The sequence below is a fragment of the Lipotes vexillifer genome, unplaced genomic scaffold (genome assembly GCF_000442215.2).
Source record: "Lipotes vexillifer unplaced genomic scaffold, Lipotes_vexillifer_v1.1 scaffold276, whole genome shotgun sequence".
In the NCBI taxonomy this organism is placed as follows: Eukaryota; Metazoa; Chordata; class Mammalia; order Artiodactyla; family Lipotidae; genus Lipotes; species Lipotes vexillifer.
Genome location: NW_006782461.1, coordinates 950174 through 971055, shown reverse-complemented (window position 1 = coordinate 971055; position 20882 = coordinate 950174). Strand labels below are relative to the sequence as shown.

General features: G+C 38.0%; 1 protein-coding gene across 1 annotated transcript; it reads left to right on the top strand.

Moving 5' to 3' along the window:
- Positions 1-823: 823 nt before the first annotated feature.
- AQP11 (aquaporin 11) lies at positions 824-12950 on the top strand. The gene is made up of 3 exons (XM_007455304.1): positions 824-1658; positions 9010-9126; positions 12615-12950. Exons 1-3 carry the CDS (start codon positions 1040-1042, stop codon positions 12692-12694), a joined length of 816 nt encoding a protein of 271 aa, XP_007455366.1. The 5' UTR covers positions 824-1039; the 3' UTR covers positions 12695-12950.
- Positions 12951-20882: the final 7932 nt, after the last annotated feature.

Genomic DNA, 20882 nt, shown 5'->3' with positions numbered 1-20882 from the left:
GACACCCATTCCATTAGCAGAAAACCACGACAGGTGCAAGGTCTGAAGAATCCCAGACATTCCCTCCCAGCTGCACCCACAAAGGGCCGCCCAAGGTGGGCGAGCTGTTGGGAGTGGGGGGCGGTGGCAAGACGTGCTCTTTCAACTTCAGCCTAGCACTTCTTGAACACTTCCTGTCTGCCAGGCTCTGTGCTACTTGCCTTCCATGCTTTTTTAAAACAAATCGATGAGGTGGGTCGCCTGACCCACAACTCTACGAGGTAAACGTCACAGGCAGGTGAAAAAAACTAAGGCTCAAGGAGACCCAGTTGCCTGCCCTTCTTCACACAGGTCAAGCCCTGATTCGCTCTGAAATCTACTCCCCCCAAACCACCACCCAGCCCCACCCCCGACCTCCGCGCTGCACCTCCGTCACTTCCCGTCTTCTCAGTTGCCCCATAAATTAAAAACGAGGTGGTTGGCCGAGATGAGCTTTAGCGGTCTTTCCAGCTTGCCGGCTTTACAGTTTTAGGAGCGGGGAAGGGAAACCCCTCAAGGTTCCCACGTCAAAGCACCTGTCCAAGCGCCAGGGGCGCGCGCCCTCCCGCTTAGCACTGGGAGAAGCGCGCCCGGCGTCGCCAGGGGTCCGGCGGTCCCAAGCCTAGCCTCTCGCAAAAGCGCGCGGACCGCCGCGCGCATGCGCAATGGCCTCCGGACGCGCGCCGTCCCTCCACTCTCTGCCCCACCCGCGCCTGCTTCCAGTCCCTGAAGGAAGCGGCGAGGGCGTGTGCGTGTCCGGCTCCTGCTGACCTTTGGCTCCTCAGCCGGCGCCCTCGCAGAGCTGTCCTCGTCTCCCCTCCTCCCCGGCTCTGGTAACACCCTAGCTCAGAGCCTGGGAGGGGAGGAGCCTTTCGCGTAGCGCCCCCGGTGCCTCCAGCAAGCCTAGAGTCGGCCCGCCCCGAGGGGCGTGAGGGGGCGGGGCTGAGGACTTAGGACTCCGGCCCATAGACCGCCTCCTGCCGAGCCAGAGCAGGCATCCCAGTCTGGTGCTGAGAAAGCCATGACGGCGCTGCGGGGGCTCTGGCCCGAGATGCAGGACACCTGTATCTCGCTGGGGCTGATGCTGTCGATCGTGCTGTTCATGGGGCTGGCCCGCGTGGTCACCCGGCAGCAGCTGAACAGGCCCACTGTCCACGCCTTCGTCTTGGAGTTTCTGGCCACGTTCCAGCTCTGCTTCTGCACCCATGAGCTGCAACTGCTGAGCGAGCAGGAACCCCTGCACCCCACCTGGCCGCTGACGCTAACCTACTTCTTCTCGTTGGTGCATGGCCTGACTCTGGTGGGCACCTCCAGCAACCCGTGCGGCGTGATGATGCAGATGATGCTGGGGGGAATGTCCGCTGAGACGGGTGCGATGAGGCTGTTAGCTCAGCTGATTGGTGCCCTGTGCAGCAGGTACTGCATGGGCGCCCTGTGGAGCCTGGGACTGACCAAGTATCACGTCAGCGAGAGGAGCTTCGCTTGCAGGAATCCCATCCAAGTGGACTTGCCCAAAGCGGTCATCATAGAGGCCGTCTCCTCCTTTATCTTCCACAGCGCTTTGCTGCACTTCCAGGAGGTCCGAACCAAGCTTCGTATCCACCTGCTGTCAGCACTCATCACCTTTTTGGTCTATGCAGGTTTGTTATTCCCACAAAACACTTGGCATGTCCGGAGCTTCTATGACTTGAGGCTCTAAGTTCTTTGCCAAGATACATTTTAAACCATTATGCCTCTGTGATGTCAATATTGGTATCTCCGTAATTCTAATCATTTTGCAGCTCATTCTTTACCGATAGGGTCGAAATATTGATCCTCCATTCAGTGCTTTTTTTTTTTTTTAACACCCAGAGAAAGCCACTTCCATGCTGAAACTGAGATCATGTGAGATATTGCCAAGGGTTCAAATATCCTACAAAGGGATTGTTGTAATGGTAGAAAGGAAAGATAACATCAGCTACCTCTTGCCAACTTGGTATAGATCCTTTCTGAGACTCTCACTGAAACATGATCCTGGGTGTCAAAAGTTCCTTCCAATTTAAAGCACAAGCTACCTGATTGGTTAGTAGTAAGAGTGGGAAGTAGAAATTCTGTAGTTCTATTTCTTAGTTCTTTTTCTACAAAATTACTTAAAATCATTTATCTCCTTAATAATTCATCTTGAGTTATAAGTGAATTTTTAATGGCCTATCAAGAAAGATGTGTTTTAAAATCAAAACGTGCTTGAAATCAAAGATGCTTTTTAAAAACTAATAATTCTTGAGAATCTGTTGCTTCCTCGTAAACTATTTGTTCACCCTGACAGATCTCAGATTTAGTGGATAATCTGAATATTCCAAATGGGACAAGAAAATCCAAAAAACCAAAGTTTAATGATGAAGTGTGTTATTTTAAATGATCACGACAAAATATTTCATTAGGACTATATCTGAATTCTAAAATGTTTTGGAGGCAGGAATCTAATAAAAGGAATTAGTAGTAAGAGTCAGTCTTCTGCCCACTGAAAGGGAAACTATGAGTAGACGCAAACCTCAAGATAAGGAATTTTAAACATATGCTCGACTTCCTAGGTAGAAATGAAAGAATTTCCAATCCATTTCAACTTCTTTAGATCTAGTACCTTTTTTTTGGTAGAGGCAGATGGAAAACAATGGTATAGGAGAGAAGGAAGGATTTATGCATATTTGAGGGGTTGGTGAGTAGTTGCTTATTAAAGTTTTAGGTTTGGGCCAAAGCAGAAACATCCCTTGAAAAAAGTTATGCCACAATTTAGCTCTGTACTTATATAATTAGAAGTGGTAAACATTTAAAAGATGTTTTAAGTTAATAAAATGTTATACACAGTTCCTCCTCCCTCTCTTATCTTTAAATTGGTATTCTTCCTATTTTTGTACTTTTAATACATATTTATGATTTCATAATAATACTGTATATATTAGCCAATACTTATAAGTGACAAAGATTTTGAGAGAAGAGAAACAAGGTAATAATTGAAGTTATACATAAATATAAGGAGAGTTATTAGAAAGAACCCATAAAATAACAATTTAAGGTGTCCAAAAACACTGCTCTTTTTCTTCCCCTCACACTATTGACATCGACATTGCTGAAATGAGGATACTAATTGGTAGGGGAGGAGGAGAGAGTGAAGGGATCACTACAGCAGTGGTTCTCAACATTCTCTCTGCATTACAATCACCTAGGGAGTGTTTTAAACATACCCATATCTGGGTGCCAAGATTAAGATTTAATTGCTGTGGGAAGGGGCCTAGGCAATAGTAGATTTTAAATTTTCCCAGGTGATCCCAATATGAACCACTGCTCCAGTCTAGACTTTGCTGGCCATTTCAGTAGCCACTAGTCACATATGGTTATTTAGGTATAAATCCACTAAAATTAAATATTTACTTCTTCAGTTGCTATAGCCACATTTCAAGTACTCAATAGCCATATGTGGCTAGTGGGTACAATATTGGGCAGTGCTGGAGGCTGTTTGCAGGGACAGAACCTAACAATTATTTAGCACTGTTACAGAAATTGATACCCTATTATGATCTTCCTTTTCTGACAATATAAGGGAGATAAGAATATTCATTGGGCAACATGCCAAGCATGTAGGAAATTTATATGAGTTATCCTAGTTAATCCTTACAGCAACCCACTGATGAATACATTATTCCCATTTTTATGTAAGTGAGGCTCAGAAAAGTGCAATGACCTGTCCAAGGTCACACAGCTAGAATGTGCTGGAACCATGGTTTAAACTGACACTAAAGCTTACACTCATTTCATTATCAGCATTTCTACAGCATACTCCTCAAAAGTAACAAAAATATATACATACAATTGAATATTGTTCAGCCACGAAAAGGAATGAAGTTCTGATACATACTATGATAGGAATGAACCTTGAAAACATTATGCTAAGCAAAATAAGCCAGACACAAAGGGCCAAATGTTATATGACTCCACTTACATGAAATATTCAGAATAGGCAAATTCATAGAGTCAGAAAGTAGAATAGAGGTTACCATGGGCTGGGTAGCAGGGAGGAATAGGGACTTTTTGTTTAATGTGTACAGAGTTTCTGTTTGGGGTGATGGAAAAGTTTTGGAAATAGTGGTGATGATTGAACATTGTGACTGTAACTAATGCCATGAATATACACTTTCAAATGGTTAAAATGGCATATTTTATGTTATGTATATTTTAGCATAACTTAAAAAAATTTAAGTTACAAAAGGATTCTGTTGCCAAGTAAATTTGGCAAACACTGGATTAAAAAGATTTTCTAATTTAAGACTTCACAGAGCCTTTACTATGCTACTGTTTATTGTGAAACTCCAACAAGAGAAGCATGTGGAACACAGTTTTTCAAACTTATGGAATCCTTTTGTCTAGGAGTGTGTAGCAGAAGAGAACATACTTTGGGAAGTGCTGCACTAAGCCATGTCACTCCCCATTTTTTCTATGGATATAAGTCATAACTTTAGATCAGTTATTCTAAATAGAGTGAACTGTTTGGGGACTAGCTGAGTGTGTGTCTTACCAGGCAGAGGTGAGGCTTTTGTAGGAAGGAGTTAAGAATGGATACGGAAGGAAAGTCAGGGGAAGCATCTGCTAAATCAGGCATCATTACAAGTTACTTTGATATGTCTTTCTTTTTTTTTTTTAAACTTCTAAGATACTATTAGTACTGGGTGGCTAAGTTGCATGCTGGGATATTTCTTTAATCACTTGCATTTTGAGGACACTAATACAGGTCACATCAAAAGAACTGATAATTTAAGCTTACAGAACATAACTGTCCAGCAGCGTAGCCACAGGCTCCTTGGATAGCCAATGATCAAGCGTCTTGATTGTGTATTTATTGATTTAGCACCCTGCACTTTGATGTGCAGATGGAGGCCACTGATGTCATTACCACTTATCATGTATTTATTGACTTCCCAAATAAAGTAAAAAACACTGTGTGATTTATTAACATTAAAACTGTAATACTATTAATGCAAATTTCAAGCAAATCTTCCTTAATTTAGGTTTTGGGAGAATTTGGTTCAATGATCAGGGTAAGAGAGAACTGCATTCGTTTTTAAATTAATTACATATTGGGGAAAAAATCTGTTATTTTACATATCCAAATAGGCTGTCTTTATTACTGTACCCTGTTCATTTCCTTTGTAGAATTTTTTAATTATATACTTGTTTTCTGATGTAATGCCTGTCTTCCTCCACCAGACAGTAAGCTTTATGAGTACAGAGATTAAAATTGTTTTATTCATTATAACTAGGACTTAGCATGGTGTCGCCTGTTACAAATAAATACTCATTATTTTCAGAATGAGTGAATGAATGAATTAGCAAATACTCTATTCATTTAAAAATAGAAAGAAGTAATACATATCTGGGTATTCCATATTTTATGTCTAAGAGCTTTCAAAATAAGGCTAATATATTGTTTGAAGTAACTGCATTTTTACTTCATTTCATTACTCCATTCAGGAGGTTTTTGTATCCTTCTAAGTCACGAAGAATTTGGGTAAGATTATTTGTCAAAGGAGAAGGGAACTAAGTCCTTTATGTATGTTTATTTTTAATACAATAACCATATGAAATAGGTGCCAATTTACAAATGAAAAACAGCTTCAAACGAAGGTCCAAAACTTTTTTTTTTTATCATGCCAGTAAAATATAGTGGTTAAGCACACAGCCTTGGAGTTGGACTGTGTCCGTAGGAGAGATAACTTAATTTAGGTCTCAGTTTCCTCATCTTTAAAATGGAGAATACTACTATCTCTTCAGACTATGATGAAGAATAATGTATTCCAAGTTCTTCCCAAAGTAACTGGCACAAATGTTCTGGTCACTGGAAAGGCCTAGCTTCCATTATAAATTAGTTAATTGACATTCTAGCTTTTACACGAGTCTTACATGATTTTAACTAGTGTCATTCTGTCACAGAGAATTTGATTCCCTTTAGGAGTACTGAGAAACATTAGTGCCTATAATTATCAGATTTGGGACTCAGTCTTTGTGGTAATTTCACCAAGGTCATACTGTCTTCTAAAACTCTTGGCAGTCAGCCGGCTGGATCTCCCTGTTGATACCTCTTCTTCAACGTATGTTATGGCTTCTCCCCTCCAGACATCAATAAATAGTAACGTATTTTTCAAAGCCATTTTCTGTAAGTTCTGTGCCTGATGGATGATTCTTTTTAAATAATTCACATTTAATTACACAATACATGAATGTGTTATTTTTGTAAAAAATGGAAATATTACCAATGAGACTTTTGATTGCCATCCTTCATGCCTGTCCCCTCTCCTTCCCTGCCTACTCTTCTCACCAGTGTAGTCCTCTGTGCGTGCATATGTGTGTGTCCTTCCAAATTCTTATGTGCATTTATTATACATATAGGACCCTGTAGAAACTATTATATGTGTTCATGTTAACATGAAAGGTATCATACTTTACTTTCTGCAGTTTGCTTTTTTTAGTGGTGTGGTTCAATGATATTATCTTGGAGCTCTATATTAGTAAAGAGATTTCACTTGTTATTTCAGTACTGAATGGTATTCCAAATTAATAACAACGTTGTATATTTAGCTACCTTCTTCTGAATGGACATTTAGGTTTTTCCCAGTTCATTGCTACTATAAATAAACAACCTTATGTGTGTCTACTAGTATTCAAGTACCAGTAGTTCTCTAGGACAGTGGTTTTCAATGGGACAGTTTTGCCCCCTGCCCCCCCAGGGGACTTTGGCAATGTCTGGAGACATTTGTGGTTGTTACAAGGTGGGAGATGGATGTGCAACTGGCATCTAGTGGGTGAAGGCTAGGAATGCTGCTAAAAATCCTACAATGCAAAGGACAACTCCCAACAAAGAATTACCCAGTCTAAAACATCAAAGCCAATGCCACATTTTGGGCCTTTTGTTGACACAATGGATTTCTGAATCAGTTAACTTATCCTTAAAATAACAGTAACTTATTATTTTTCATGACTTTGTGGATTAGATAGGAAATTCCTGAGATCATACAGCTGGACAGTTAGTATGTCTGGAAGAGCCAAGGTGCTTCACTCGTCCAGCAGTTGGTACCAACAGCCATTTAAGATGCCTCAGTTTTCTTCCCTATGGCCTCTCATCCTCCAGCAGCCTGGACCAGCTCACTTACATGGTCAGGGCATTGTTCCAAGAGAGTAAAAAGTGGAAACTGATGATGGCTTTATTGAGACCTGAACCTAGAATTCACTGTGTTGCTTCTCACATTCAGAATTCACACAGCATCACTTCTGCTGCATTCTATTTGTCATTGCAAGTTGCAAAGCCAATCCATATCCAAGACAGGGGAATAGACTGTACCTCTGGGTAGGAGGAGCAGCTTCTACCAAGTCACACTGAGCAGAACTGGTGATGTAGCGGTTAGAAGATAAGTGTGTAGTAGCTGGAGTTTTAGAATGGTATAAAACTGACCGACAGTGTTCTTAGACCTAATGGAGATACCAAAGACCTAATGGGAAAACTGAAGCAAAACTAATTATGAGGGCAATGATTCAGTCTATTTTTATTGATAAATGCCGAAAAAAAAAATCACAGGTCACTTATATTATCACCACACATATTACATTATATTTTATTATAAAGATCTGTGTGAATCCTTATCTTTTTGTCCATAGTGTCCAGAACATAAGAACTCAATAATTTTTTGTGGAATTAAGCTGAAATGACCACATGCCAACCAAACAATTCTGTTGGCCCTTGGCAGTTGCAGGTTTAACATTCCAGGATTTGACTATTCAAGAGTGGTCCTGAAGGTCCATGATGTGATGTCATTTATAATTGCTGAGGCATGAATATGAATCATGCTGTGAGGCTGGTATGCTAAAAAGGACTCAGCCATGGAGTAAACTCACTTCAGGGTCAACATCTTTACCTCCACACAGCTTCAATGTTTTCAGCCTATCTGGAGTGAAATCTCATTAGTGAAATCTTATGAAAGGGTCTCTTAATTTCCAATTTTACTTCACTGCATTTTATAATTATATAGCAATTAACATGCTATAGTGGCATATGTCCATGTAAAATTTGTGAAGATCTCCGGATCTGTAGCTGTGGCTGAGTCAGAGGCAGACAAGTGTGCCCAAGCTTCCACATGGAACCACCACCAGAAATGTCTCTATCTCAGGGATACAATTAGAATATGTTTTGAAAAGCTGAGCCACAGTTCTGGTGAGTACCACTGGACAGGCAGTCCAACCTCTTTTGCCTTTCCTTACTTGCTGTGTAGCCAGAACTATAAGCTCCTGGGCCCCATCTCAGAGAGAGACCCTGTGCAGAGCTGGACCATGAATCCTGAAAAGTAGTCAACAGTTAGAATTTGTGCTTATCTTTCACGACTACTCAGTCACTTTTTTTTATTTTTAAAAATTTTGTAACCACTTTATTGAGATATAATTCACACACCACTCACAGTCACTTCTTCAAGGCTCTGCTGCCAAGTAAAAATGGAGTCAATGATAATGCTGTGGTCCATTTTTTGTTTTCAAAGCAAAGGTACTTCTGCTCAAGAGGATCTTGGGGTATTGTACCCATTTTAAATGTACTTTCGTCTTATTTTTATTATTATTCACTCATTTAAGTTGATGAATGTTAAGAAGGGCAGCCAGATCTCCTGTTTTATAAAACTGTAGGAACAATAACAGAGCAGGTTAACTTTCAATGTGCATTTTATAATATACTATAGGAAAAGCATTGGATTAAAATTCTTAATGTCCTTTGTCCCCCCACCCCCTTTTTGCACCTGGCATATTATAATCTATAATCTATTTTTATTCTCTATGCCAGGTGATTCTGCAAAGGAAGATTACAGAATAAGAATACTTAAATACCTAAAATGAAATAGTTACATTTAGTAATCCCTGTATTTCTAGTTGCAAGAAAATGTAAGATATATGGTTTGGTATCATTCTGTTTAAAATGTATTACAGGAGGAAGTCTAACAGGAGCTGTATTTAATCCAGCTTTGGCACTTTCACTACATTTCCAGTGTTTTGATGAAGCATTCCTTCAATTTTTTATGGTATATTGGCTGGCTCCTTCTTTAGGTAAGCATATTTTTATTTAATATAATTAAAAGATTAGAATATTTTAAATATGATATGGAATGTCACTGTAACATGTCAATTTCCAAAGCCAGAGCAGTGACAGAAAAGAAAAAAGGCAGGAAATGTTATGCCTGAAATAACATTTTATTTTGTGCAGTATCCTTTAAAACTGTTTTTAATCTTCAAAGAAACAAGTTACCTAATTAAGGATAGTCAGTTTGAGGTCTGATACCACTTTAAGAAGCCCTCAGATATGAGGGCAAAAAAGTGAGGAGTAATTACTTCCGTTAAAAAAGAATCTTTTTTTTTTGCTAAAGGAATTTGTTTTTTTCAAGTTTGTGAGCTCCAAATAAAATACTATTTAGTTCATTTGACTCATTTCACAGAAGGGCATCTCATGAAACAATGCAGAACTATAATAAACGTAGTTTAAAAATTTTCCACAAGTTGCATTCCTGTTATCCCTATCTGGATCAGATATGTAAAACTCCTCTTTCCAGGTAGGTCAAATAACATAAAAAAGTTATAAAATAACTGTAATCATGATATGCATTTCCTTATGTAAGTTATCAGCATTTCTTGATTTTGTTTAGTCATCTGTTTTAAGCCTGACTATAATTCATAACTATAAATGAATATGAGGATAGCTGGCCTTCTGTTAGTTCATCCTTCTTTTTATCCAGTTTGCATTTTGTTTCTTGTTGGTCATTTCTTTAAAAAAAAAAAAAGGGGGTGGGGAGGAGGGTACTTATAGGAGAGAACACAGGCATAACAGGTTTGAATAGCCATCATACTTCACTCCTTCCATTCCTTCCACTCGTTTCATTTAGGAATTTTCCTCACATTTAGTATCTGTTATGCTCAGCAATATCTATAGGCCTAAACGTGAAGAATATCAGAGAAAACCTGTATTTTAAAATGCTAATAATGGTAGCTTTTTCTCATCTATTGATTACTAGTATTTTCCAACAAGCTCTTTAAATTTTCTCTGCTCTTAATTTTTAAGAAGTAAAAAAGGTCACTGAGTTCATGAAGAAGTTAAAAACGTCACTAACTGGACCGGTCTACTGAAGTTTTTATATGGAAAAATTCTCTTAATATGTCTTATTTGAAATGAACATATATTATTAACATTATATATTTGTTACTGTGCTCCAACTACAATTTTAACAGTAGGCCCATGATAGTAAGGAATTATGTCATTCACTACTTGAAAAAAAACTAAAAAGTAGGCCTTTCCAAAAGAATTTTAAAAGAAAAAAGAAACAGAAGTCATTGCCATTCTCTGTAAAAAGACCATGACTTTTTTTTTCATTAAACACATTTTCTAGCCTAAATCACTTGATAACTTCTTCCTCGAAGAACATACTGGAAAAAAGTCTCATGACAGATTAAAAAAAAGGAGCAATCACTTCTGCCCCTTTAGCAAATATACAGACCGGAGAGTAGTAGGGTAGGAAAACAGACTATATTCTCTTCATGACAGTGTGGTGCAAACAGGAAGAGAACATTACTTGTTGCCGTTACCAAAACATTTTAAAGAACCACTTATCCAAAAAACAATCCAAATACGTAAATGAAAAACAAATATACTTTTATTTATTTCTTTGCTTCCTATTCAAGGGATCTTTTAAAAATGGAATTGGGATCAAACTTTTCTGCAATTATGTATGGCCCTAATTAGCCTGTTGAAAATATACATTCAAAGATTCTTCCTTTGTTAACCTAAGGATCTCCTAGCTTTTTCTAAACAGACCCAAATAAAATTTCTGTTCTAGTTTTTCATTTAAAGAGCCATGTTCCTATACTGCTTTCAGAGGTTTGTGAATGAGAAACAATATAGAAATAATTCGATAGATGTGGATAAAAGACATGTGACTAAATGGCAGTTTTTAGAATACTGAATTCTGGCTTGCCACTGACTTCTGTCATACACTGAAATTACATTCCCATTGGGAAAAGAAATGGCCTCAAATGAAATAAGGTCACTATTAAACTCGAAGAAGGATAAGAAAAATAAATTTTATTTTTACAAGAGTCATTCAAAGAGCTAAGTAAGAGATGAGGAGTCAAAGCAAACAAACACTAGGCAGTGCCACAGAGTGCGACAGAGGAGAGTAATCGCAAGATACCATCTTCTTTCCCTTCTTGACCAAGCAGGGAGCAAACTATTCTTGGAAGACATGGTCCTTGTTCTTTCTTGTTTCTCTTCAGAGCGGAGATTATTATAATTCCTTTAATGGGCCCTGCCATCTTCCCCAATTAATAAAATGTTAGAAATGTGACTATAAGAATGTATATAGAATTAATTCTCTAGCTTACACATTTCATATAATAAAAATCTGCAAATTCTATTTGCTTCTATGAAACTGCAACTCCATTTTTAGAAAGTTTTAAATGTAATGTCTTATTTTCTAGCTCTGACTTTATAAAGAAAATGTCAAATTTTGTGGATTTATTAACAGACTGTTTCAGACTTTTTAAAAAATCTAAAGCCTTTGTTTGCAAATCAGATTCATCTTTCAAAAATACGTTAAGCTATCCAAATGCTAGTCAAACCTTAAGGTTTCCTCTTGTTAGCAAACAGGAGTAAACTATCAAATCTGCATGTGACAAAAGCACATTCTTAATCTAAGTTTAAACTGATTTAGAGCTTTAAGCCTACATACCTTCAGATAAAAACATTAACCACTGCAGACTTCTGTTAGACAGTGATTTGAGTCCTGTGCTTAAATCTCCTCTGTCCCTATTTCCCACTGAAAAATTTTAAATCTTAAAAAAGTTTTTAAAAAAATCACATTTTTTACATATATATACATATATATATATGCTAGTTTAGATTTATCTGGCATGACCTCAAAAATGAAGATTTGCTAATATGTGATTTTTTAAAAAACATATTTATATTTAAGATTTAAAACGTCAACTGGGGACTTCCCTGGTGGCACAGTGGTTAGGACTCCATGCTCCCAATGCGGGGGGCCTGGGTTCGATCCCTGGCCGGGGAGCTGGATCCCACATGCGTGCCGCAACTAAGACCCGCTGCAACCAAATAAATGAATAAAAAAAAAAAAAAAGTCAACTGAAGTTTTCTTTCAGATACTTTGCTTATTAATACAGCTCTAAAAGCTATTAATCATTGAGACTAAAATGGAGACCCAAGTCCAGAGTTTCTCACTCAGCAAGTCAATAATGAAGCCAGAACTAGAACTCCAGATCTATTTTATTTATCCTTTGAATTGTTTAGATCCTACTGGTTTTTCCAAGTACATACTGTTTTTAAGGGTTCATGGTTGAAGAAAAATAATGTGAGAATATTTTATTTTAAAATACCTACATGTTTCATGTAGAACTGATGTAGCTAATTCTCTTAAACATAGCTCTACAAATCTCTAGGTATGTAACTGTATATAATCTTAAATTATAACCACTGAATGATTATGAACTTCCTTAGGGATTGTTTTGTTTTTACTGTATTTTTCTTTCAGGTATATTGCTGATGATTTTGATGTTCAGTTTTTTCCTTCCATGGCTGTATAACAACCACACAATTAATAAAAAGGAGTAACTATTCTAAAAGACTCAGACTAAGTTTCAGGACAGTCAAGATGGATGTGATAAAGATTTTATCACCTAATATTCACACACTGGCTGCACTGGATTCGTCAATGTTATCTTCCTTTGAAGAAACTGCCTTAGAGTTTTCATCACTGGGACTTAAAAAAAATTACTGTGAAAATGAGGTATCCTGTGTTTTTCAGTTAAGACTTGTTCTTTTAAGCGTGTATTAAATGCTGCTAGAAAAGACTCTTTAAATATAAATCTCAAGTGATAATTGTTAATTTTGATGAAAAAGAAATTGAGTATAGGGTGAGAAGGGAAGGGAAGGGAAGGTGATGGCAGAACCTAGAAAGAGTACGTGTATCATGTGTCACCTGAATGAACAAGATTTTTAACCAAAGTACAAACAGTCATGCTTACAAAACTGGAGAGAGGATACTTTTCAGCCACTACCTCACACAGTGATACCATCAGCAGTGTCATCTTTCAATAGGAAAGTTGCTTTTGGAAGTAGATTATATACCTACTCATACTCAAGGGGGTTCCTGAATTTTAAATATATTCTAATCTAAAATATTTTCTCTAAATAGACAATCTCACTAGCTTTAGGCAAACTGTCATTCTTTAGTAGAATAAAGCACTCATACAAAGTGTAAGCTTTTCACATTCTCATCGGACTAAACAGCTACCTTATGAAGTAGGTAGGGCATGTATTTTTAATCTCCACTTTACAGATAAGGAAACGAAGTCTAGAAGGGGGTTTACTGCTTTGCCCAAGGTCAAATACAGCCAAATACCATCTTTAAACTTCTACTTCAATACAAAAAAATATTCTCCATCATCATTAAGACTAAAGGAAAATTGAAGACTTTAAAGAAATATTAAATACTTTATAATGTTACAATCTGTTTAAGAATTAACAGCGTTTTTTTTTTAGGCTTAAAGAACCTTCAAGTTTTCCTCTATTAGAATCTTTCTTTTATTGTATGTCTACTTTTTATTAAAAGTTCAGATGATAAAAGGTTAAGTATGTTTCTCTTCAAAGGAATTCCATTATCAGAGTTAAAACTGAAAGCAAAAAAAAAGGGGGGGGCGCGAAATAAGATCTGTTTGAGTAATAATCAATTAAGCAACTGATAAACTGCCAGGTGATCTAAGTGCTGCTTGGTGATCAGCCTGTGACAGTCACTCTCTTTACACCTGCAGACTGAACCAGGCTGCTGCAGGCTACCCAACAAGGCAGCCAGTTTGACAGTCATGGACTTTGACTCTTGAACTTATGAATACATACCGTAGTATTTTCTATTTTAAAAAGCAGAGTTCATAAAATTGCAACAATGGCTAAATGCAGTCTCTGACTTGTTTTATTTGGCCTGCACAGTATTTAAAACAAAATAACAAGCTAGTTATTTTAAGTTTTTAAAACACACAAAAATCCATAGTTCTAGCTTCTCTTGAAAAAAATCAAAAGGTCAGTCAATATTAGGCCTGACTTCTGCTATTACAAGCACACAAAATGACTGGTCCCTTTAATATAGTCCCTTTGCCACTCCCTACGTCTCTTCCAAACATGAAGCTGAATTTCACTTATTATTTCATGGCTGTTTTTCTTACAGGAATTTTTTTTTATTCATGTCTCTTTATCATGAGACTGTGGTTTAAGAAAATTGAGTATTAATTTGTGAAAATACCCAGCCCTCTAAATTTCACTTGTCAGAATTAGAGGTTGTGACTTCTGATAACACGGCTTCCCCTGCAGCCCTCTCAAATGGCAGTGGTATCACACCTCTTGATACCACTGGGCCTGGAGATGGAACAGGTCCCTTTCTCCTCATCTATTCTCTGCTCCCCCCCATTAAAAACATGTCATCAGACCATGCCACCTTCTACCTGGGTACTTCTTATTGCAGTTACCTACTGTACAGTCCCCTCAATTCCCTCTTGATCCAGGAATTTAGTTCCTGTCTCACTCTCACTCTCCACAACACTACTCCAGTTGTGTTTGTTGGTGATTTCAATACTTACAAAGATGATCCTTCCAATATCTTGGCCTCCCAGTTCACTGGCTGAACTTGAAAGGCTCTTCAATAATTTTTCCCTCCTCTTCTGCCTCAACTACAACTTTGGTCATAACCTTGAGCTTGTCATTACCAATAACTCAAACTCATCTCTGATCTCAAATACCTCATTCCCCAACCACTAACCCCTCTCTCCAGCTCACTCGCCCTACTATCTCATCTCCAATGATCCTCTGAACCCCCATGGGGAACTTCTGTCCACCGATACCACCACGTTTTCACATCTTTCTCCCCTCTCAATTACTCTCGTCTCCTTCAGCAGCTTAAATTACACTCTTGCATAGAATCTTAACTCCCTTGTTCCTTTATCTCATCATACTCACGTGGCTTAACCACAATTTGATTAAATCCAACTGTCTGCTTATTTCATGCCTGCACCCAAACATGAAATAGAAGAAAAACTGGAGATAGCAGTAGGACAGTTCTTTCAAAGACTTTTGCTGTAAGCAAAGAAAATGTGGGGGAAATTGGGTCAAGAAAGCATTTCCTTTTTAAAGGTGGGAAAGACATCAGCATGTTTACATGCTGAGGGGAATGATGCAGTAGAGAAAATAATGATGTAGGAAAGGGAGGGGAGATTTCCCAGGTCCATAGTTTTTAATTGACTAGCAAAGATAGAGGCAAGTGCATAACTGAAGGGGCTGGCCTTAGCTAGAAGCACAGACAGATCATTCATAGTAACAGGAGAAAAGGTAAGAATATACGGGCACAAGAAGAGTTGGTTAAGCAGATGTGATGGTGGGAGTCTGAAGAAGTTCTTCAGTTTTCTTCTTCCCATTTTTTCTTGAAGCATATTCTAGTCAGCCCTTCAACTCTACCACTCCACTGAAATTCCTGCCAAGGCCATCAATGACTTCCATGCTGTTAAATCAAGTTCTCATACTTCTTGCCTATCAGCAGCATCTGATACAATTTATTGCTTTCTCCTCCTGAATCACTTCACTTCCAGAAAATTACTGCCTTCTCGGTTTATTCTTCCTCCCTTCCCCAAACTAAATGATAGAGTTTCCCAGGGCTCAGTCCTCTGAGCTCTTTTCTATTTATACTTACTCCCTTGGTAATTTTATCTAGTCTTGTGGCTTTATGGCAACTATATCCTAATAACTGCCAAATTCCTGTCTCCAGCTTGTACAACTGTCCTGAACTCCAGACTCATATCCATCTGTAAATGTAACTCTATACTTGGTTGTCTAACATATAACTCAAGTTAATACATGCAGCTCTAGTTAATTCAAACTGCATAGTTTATCCATTCTATTGATGGTATTTGTACTAACTGTATTAAATCTATGCATGTGATAAACATTCTTGTGCATGTCTTCTTGTGTACATGTGTTTTTCTAGGGTAGTAGGCTTTCATACTTTTCATTATGGCCTACTAGCATAGTTTGGTCAAGCCTCCATCTACTTACTCCTGTCCAGATTATTGCAATAACTTCCTGTTTCTATTACCAGAGTGATCCTATTAAAACAATCAAATCACGCAACAGCTCTCTATTTCAGACTTAAAGGCATATATTCTTCGATTTAACTATTACAAAACTGTACGCAACTGTTGGTGCAAAATATTAATGTGTTGGGAAAAACTGCATATGCACCAATGTGATTTCTGGGTTATACGGACATCACTGCCCTACTTAGCAATCATTTGTGAGCTAGTTCACATTATTTAAAAACACTGTAGCGGGCCTCCCTGGTGGCGCAGTGGTTGAGAGTCCGCCTGCCGATGCAGGGGATACGGGTTCGTGCCCCAGTCCGGGAGGATCCCACATGCCGCGGAGCGGCTGGGCCCGTGAGCCATGGCCGCTGAGCTTGCGCGTCCGGCAACGGGAAAGGCCACGACAGTGAGAGGCCCACATATGGCAAAAAAACAAACAAACAAAAAAAAAACACTGTAACAAAACTGTATTAGAATGCTAGGGCTAGAATAACCAACCACACTTTAAAGCATCCTACATAAGGAATAATTCCTAGCTTCTAAAAGCACACAGGATTCCACAACTTCTTGCTTTTAAAAGACACTGTAAACAAAATGAAAAGACAAGTCATAGACTAGGAGACTGGAATCTAGAATATATAAAGGACAGATCAGTAAGAAGAAAATAAAACTGGGCAAAAAATATGGAAAAGTCAAATGTACAAAGCAGGAAGGTGTTCAATCTCACTAATAATCAGGAACATGGAAATTAAAATCCTGATGAAATTCTACTTTCATATTCATCAGGTTGGCAGAAATTCAGGAGTCTGGAAATATCAAAAATTGATGAGGATATAGAGAAGCATTATTCCCTAATGGTGGAACTGTAAATAGCTACAATCGTTTTGGAGAACAGTTTAGCAAAATCTAGCAAACTTTAAGATTTACATAAGTGGGGCTTCCCTGGTGGCACAGTGGTTAAGAATCCGCCTGCCAATGCAGGGGACATGGGTTAGAGCCCTGGTCCAGGAGGATCCCACATGCCGCGGAGCAACTAAGCCTGTGCACCACAACTACTGAGCCTGTGCTCTAGAGCCTGCGAGCCACAACTACTGAGTTCATGTGCCACAACTACTGAAGCCCGCGCGCCTAGAGCCCGTGCTCCACAACAAGAGAAGCCACCGCAAAGAGAAGCCTGTGCACCGCAACGAAGAATAGCCTCTGCTTGCCACAAGTAAAGAAAGCTTGCACGCAGCAACGAAGTACCTAATACAGCCAAAATAAATAAATAATTAAAATTTTAAATCTTTAAAAAAATAAAGCGCTTAAGTAGGAAAAGCAGCAGAAAGATTCAATTAATAAAGGTTAAAAAAAAAACATGCAACCCAATACTATATAGTGTTTATAGCATACATATACATTTAGCAAAAATACAAACACATACATAGTTATGATCAATACCAAATCTGGGATGGTGGTTACTTCTGAAGAGGAGGAAGGGGACTGGGATCTGGGGAATACAAAGGGAGCTTCAACTGTATTTGTACAATTTTATTTCTTAGCTGCATGTGAGTATATGGGTATGTGTTACATTAGTCTTTTTTTTTAACTGAAGTATAGTTGAGTTACAATATTACATTATTTTCAGGTGTAGAGCATAGTGACTCAGTATTTTTGCAGATTTTACTCCATTGTAAGTTATTACAAGATAATGACTATAATTTCCTGTGCTACACAATATATCCTTGTAGCCCATCTACTTTTTACATGGTAGTGTGCATCTGTTAATCTCATACCCCTAATTTGTCCCTCCCTTACTTCTCTCTCCCCTTTGGTAACCACAAGTTTGTTTTCTATATCTGTGAATCTGTTTCTGTTTCGCATATACATTCATTTGTATTATTTTTAGATTCCACGTAAAAGCGATATCATATAGTATGTCTTTTTCTGACTTATTCCACTAAGCATAATATTCTCTAGGTTAATCTTTTTAATATGCCAAAAATATTTCAGAACACAAATTATTTACAAAGTTAGGTAACGATAACCAACTTTTCCTTCACCTGCAGTTTTGCATTTAAACAATGAATGATAATTGTAAATTTTTTAATTCTTTCAAACTCTAAACTACGATATATAGCCCAGATCCCTATTCCTCAGATAAAAATTACGACCATGCAGGAGATGTGTTAGTTTTCTAGTACCACCATAACAAAATACCATAAACTAGGTCGTTTAGAATAACAGAAATTTATTCTCAGTTCTGGAGGTCAGAAGTCCAAGCAAGGTGTCAGCTGAGCCATGATCCCTCCTAAAGGCACTAGGGAAGCATCTGTTCCAGACCTCTCTCCTAGCTTCTGGTAGCCTCAGGCATTCCTCTGCTTGTACATGCATCACTACAATCCCCCATCTTCACATGGCTTTCCCTCTGCCATGTCTGTCTGTGTGTCCATATTCTCCCTTCTGATAAGGACTCCAGTAAGTATTACATTACGGCCCATCCTAGTGACTTCATTTTAACTTGATCACCTCTGTAAAGACCCTATGTCCAAATAAAGTCACATTCTGAGATGCTGGAGGTCACGACTTCAACATATCGTTTTGAGGGGACACAATTCAACCCACGAACACGGAAAAAAAACTCGTCTCCTTCCTACCCCAGTCCCCTACTTCTCCCCAAAACAACTTTCTTATGCATCACGTATATGCGCATGATACGTATAATCCCCACTGTAACGTCCAGCCCCTTTTCTTCTATACAAATATCTCTGTGTCTTGTTTTTTAATCTAATGTATCTTGGAGCTTATTCATTATTGGTACATAGTATCTAACTTTTTTTTTTTAACATCTTTATTGGAGTATAATTTCTTTACAATGGTGTGTTAGTTTCTGCTTTATAACAAAGTGAATCAGTTATACATATACATATGTTCCCATATCTCTTCCCTCTAACCAATTCTTTTTAAGGGATACAGTTTTCTACTGTACAGAGGTACTATAAATAATTGACCCAGGCTTAACTATAGACATTGAGGTTGTTTTCAGTCTTTTACAAATAAAGTTGCAATTAATATCCTCGTGCTTATGACTTTTCCTAATGTGCAAATTTATCTTTTAGATAAATTCCTTTAAGTGAAGTCTCTGGGTCTCTCATGTGCATTTTAAGCTTTGACAAATATCAATAGTACATCCCTCAGTTTCTATAAAAACCTTTCTTAACTTTAATTATATACAACTCCAATTTATAGTTTTTGTTGCTGTTTCTGTTTGTTTGTTTTTTAAGGTTTGGGGATGCAGTAGACAGCTGTAAATTTTTGCAAGCCAGCATCCAAGCATCCTTTCTATTTGGGATAATCCACCACTGTGAGAATCTGGGCAGGGGCAGTGCCCTCCCACTACAGAAGCTGAAAGGGCCAGATAGTCCTGTCTTTTGGCAACACACACAGTGCCAGCCAGGACCCTGTGGTGACTCAAACACACAGAAGCAATTCAATCAGTCTAACACCCAGAGGAATCACAACATCTTATGTAAACCAATCCTAGTCCCTAACCTTTTTCTGAGCCTGGTTTATTTCAGCTTTCATGTCCATTTTGTGAGCTACCAGATAGCCTTTTTTTTTTTTTTTTCCTGCTTAAATTAGCCAGATTTGGATATTTACAACCAGAATTTAGGCTGATAATTTTGGTCATACTTTTATGAACATAAATTGCTACACTACTCTCATATTTGCATTATACGCTATGAAGGCTTAGAATGCTATATTTTGGGGTAATACATATTTGCTTTTCTTCATAATTCTGTCAGCTGTTTACTGCTGCTATTGATATGCCCAAGGCAACCACCCCTTTTCTCCTTTTCTAACCTGTTACATGCCTAGAAACTAGATGAGCAAGTACATTGGACCTGTTTGTAAAGCAAGGGTAGAGACCTGCAGTGAAGGCCTGAAGGTCCTTCGAGAAAAACGCATAATTTTATCACATCTGTTTTAATTGCTCAGTGGAATTTTAAATATCAGGCATCTCAGATGTATTCTAAGAGCTGAGTTAACATTACATTTGTAGCTGCTTCTTTCTGTTATAGAAAGAATTAACTACTATTGGTAACAATTAACATTTATTGCATCATCTTCTAGACACTGTTGTTAGTGATTCATACAATCTTCAAAATAATCCAAAAATAAAATCCTAAGAAGAATTCGCCTGTACACACTTTTATTTATTAGCCTTCTCATCCAAGTTATGTATTTCTATTTTATCTTCTTAAAATGGTGCTAAAAACAACAATTCTAAGTTCACTGCTCTCCCCAAAGTTGTCCTGATTTCTCATCTGAAGTTATTAAGTCCCTGACATTAGATATTGATTTTATTTACGTAGATATGAGCAGACAGAGTGAGACGCTAGTGAAAGTATTTTTCAATTTCAGCTTCTTTGTCAAGGGATGGCAATAATTCTATTAGAATCCTCATAAGGGATTTTCTCAGATTTTAATTACTATCTATTAGCCACAGAAGATGGGTACCAGATGTAGATTCACCCATTCTAGAAATACTTTAAAAATATGATTTGTATGACAATTAACTATATAGTGATTCTATCTGAAATCCTGCAGATAAATAAAATTTTATCTAAAATTTCTCTGAACAATGAGTAATCACACTTGTCTTCTAAAAATAAAGGGCTATATACAATGATCATCTG